This window comes from Passer montanus, unplaced genomic scaffold (genome assembly GCF_014805655.1).
Source record: "Passer montanus isolate IOZ18808 unplaced genomic scaffold, ASM1480565v1 scaffold622, whole genome shotgun sequence".
Taxonomy (NCBI): Eukaryota; Metazoa; Chordata; class Aves; order Passeriformes; family Passeridae; genus Passer; species Passer montanus.
The window spans coordinates 8,036-11,081 of record NW_024371283.1 but is presented as its reverse complement, the minus strand read 5'-3'; the positions used below and the strand labels follow the sequence as shown (position 1 = coordinate 11,081).

At 64.9% G+C, this 3,046-nt stretch overlaps 1 protein-coding gene across 1 annotated transcript in view; it reads right to left on the bottom strand.

Annotated features, from left to right (window-relative positions):
* Positions 1 to 3,046, bottom strand: part of LOC120511152 (mitogen-activated protein kinase kinase kinase 11-like) — a 10,463-nt gene that overhangs the window by 2,067 nt on the left and 5,350 nt on the right. Inside the window, exons 2-5 of the mRNA XM_039727841.1 lie at positions 2,734 to 3,028; positions 908 to 1,088; positions 541 to 698; positions 32 to 277 (exon numbers count right to left, since the gene is read on the bottom strand). Coding sequence (XP_039583775.1) covers positions 32 to 277; positions 541 to 698; positions 908 to 1,088; positions 2,734 to 3,028 — 880 coding nt within the window. The remainder of the gene's footprint in view (positions 1 to 31; positions 278 to 540; positions 699 to 907; positions 1,089 to 2,733; positions 3,029 to 3,046) is intronic.

Sequence of the window (3,046 nt, the reverse complement as noted above, 5' to 3'; positions counted from 1 at the left end):
CCCCCAGAAGCCCCCAGCCCCATTTCCCCACCCTGGGGCATCCCGATGAGATCCGCGGGTTTCCGTGGCCTCCGAAAGGGGGGTCGGCGTCTCTTGGGGGCCGGGGGGGGCCGGGGGGGCCCCCTGAGCATGAGGCTGAGCTCCCTCTCCAGCACCTCCAGCTCGCGGCGCGCCACGGCGGCCTCGCGCTGCCGCAGCGCCTCGGCCTGGCAGCGCTGCGCCCGCGAGGCCCTGGCCACGGCCTCCTCCCGGCTGCGCAGCTCCTGGGGCACCCCCGCACCCCCGAGGGGTCGGGGGGTTCGGGGTCAGTGGGGTCACGGGGGTCACGGGGGTCAGCGGGGTCATGGGGACAACGGGGACATGGAGGGACAGCAGGGCAAGGCTGCTGGGGAGGGGTTTGGGGGTCCCAAAGGGGTTTTGGGGGGGGGTCCTGAGGTGGTTTTGTCTGTTGGTGAAGGGGTCCAAGGGTTTTGGGGGTCTTGAGGGAGCCAGGGGGATTTGGAGGGGCTGGGGTCTTTGGGAGGTGTTGGGGCTTTGGACCCCCCGTACCTGCCATGAGCTGGGCGAAGGGCGGGGGGCAGGTGGACGGGATGGGCAGGGTCAGTTTGTTCACGGCCACGCCGTAGGCCACGGCCAGCCCGTCGATGCCCCGGTACGGCACCTCCCCGGTCAGCAGCTCCCACAGCAGCACCCCGTAACTTTGGGGGGGCAGGATGAGCGGGTCAGAGCGTCAGACCCCCCCCCCCCCACCCCCCAAAACCACCCCGCAACTCTCCAGGTGCCCCCCAGCTCAGCGACGCCACGCAGAACCCCAAATCCGCCCCACGCAGGGGTTTGGGCACCCCAAACTCCCCCCCCGGCTCAGAGTTTTCTCCCCCCCCCAAGGACCCCCAGGACCCCTGCCCACCTCCAGACGTCGCTGCCCTTGGAGAAGGTGGATGCCCGGATCACCTCGGGGGCCATCCAGGCGTAGGTGCCGGCCGCGCTCATCTTGGTGGTTCGCTGCCACTCGCGGGCCAGCCCGAAATCGGTGATTTTCAGCGTTTTGCCGCTCACGTCATCGCCCACCACGGGCTGTGCCAGCAGCACTGGGGGGGCACGGCGTCAGGGACCCCCCAAACAGCGACCCCCTGACTTCTGGGGTCTCCTCTCCCCACCTGGAAATCTCGGGGTCTGTGCGTCCTGTCCCGTTCCGTTGGGGACAGCCAGGACCTCCACCCCTGGGGACACTGGGGACCCCCACCCTGAGGACAGCCAGGACCCAAACCATGGGGACCTTGGGGACCCCCACCCTGGGGACACTGGGGACCCCAATATCTGAGATTCCTTACTCCAGGAACCCCAAGATCTCGGATTCCTCGCCCTGTGGACCCCAAGATCTGGGATCCCCCTCCCTTGGGGACCCCAATATCTGGGACTCCCCACTCTGTGGACCCCAATATCTGTGATTCCCTACGCCTGAGGACCCCAATATCTGTGATCTCTACCCTTGGGAACCCCAATGTCTGGGATTCCTCACCCTTGGGGACACTGGGGACCCCATTATCTGAGATTCCCCACCCTGAGGACCCCGGTACCTGGGATTACCCACTCTGAAGACCCCAATACCTGGGATTCCTCACCCTGTGGACCCCAATACCTGGGTTTCCCCACTCTTGAGGACCTTATTATTTGTGATTCCCTACTCCAGGGACCCCAATATCTGTGTTTCCCCACCCTTGGGGATCCCAATATCTCAGATCCCCCACCCTGGGGGACCCCCATATCTGTGATCCCCCACCTTTGGGAACCCCAAATATCTGTGATCCCCCACCCTTGGGAACCCCAATATCTTGAATTCCCCACTCAGTGGACCCCAATATCTCAGATTCCCCACCTTTGGGCATCCTGATGACCCACCCTGCAACCCCCAACCCCTGCAACCCCCACCCCCCATCTGTGATTCCCTACGCCTGAGGACCCCAATATCTGTGATCTCTACCCTCGGGAACCCCAATGTCTGGGATTCCTCACCCTTGGGGACACTGGGGACCCCATTATCTGAGATTCCCCAACCTGAGGACCCCGGTACCTGGGATTACCCACTCTGAAGACCCCAATACCTGGGATTCCTCACCCTGTGGACCCCAATACCTGGGTTTCCCCACTCTTGAGGACCTTATTATTTGTGATTCCCTACTCCAGGGACCCCAATATCTGTGTTTCCCCACCCTTGGGGATCCCAATATATCAGACTCCCCACCCTTGGGGACCCCATTTTCTGTGATTCCCCACCCTGTGGACCCCAATATCTGTGATCCCCCACCCTTGGGAACCCCAATATCTCAGATCCCCCACCCTGGGGGACCCCCATATCTGTGATCCCCCACCTTTGGGAACCCCAAATATCTGTGATCCCCCACCCTTGGGAACCCCAATATCTCAGATCCCCCACCCTGGGGGACCCCCATATCTGTGATCCCCCACCCTTGGGGACCCCAGTAATTGGGATTCCTCACCCTTGAGGACACTGGGGACCCCAATATCTGTGATCCCCCACTCCAGAGACCCCAATATCTGGGATTCCCCACCCTGTGGACCCCAGTATCTGTGACTCCCACCCTTGGGGACCCCAATATCTGTGCTCCCCCACCCTTGAGGACCCTGATGACCCCCCCCCCACCCCCAACCCCTGCAACCCCCACCCCTCCAGAACCTCCCTACACAGAGACCCCCCCCCAAAAAAAATCTCACCATTGCTGGACTTGAGGTCCCGGTGGATGAGGGGCACGGGGGTCCCGGAGTGCAGGTACCGCATCCCCCGGGCCACCTGGCGCGCCCAGTCCAGCAGGACGGCGGGGGGCACCCTGCGGCCGGCCAGCGCCCTGGAGAGCGGCCCCCCCGCCGCAAACTCCATCACCAGGCACAGGTGGGGGGGCTCCAGGCACACGGCCCGCAGCGCCACCACGTTGGGGTGCCGCAGGCGGGCGTAGAGCCGGGCCTCCCGCCGCAGGCTGGCCGCCCCCCCCCCCCCCCCCCCCCCCCCCCCCCCCCCCCCCCCCCCCCC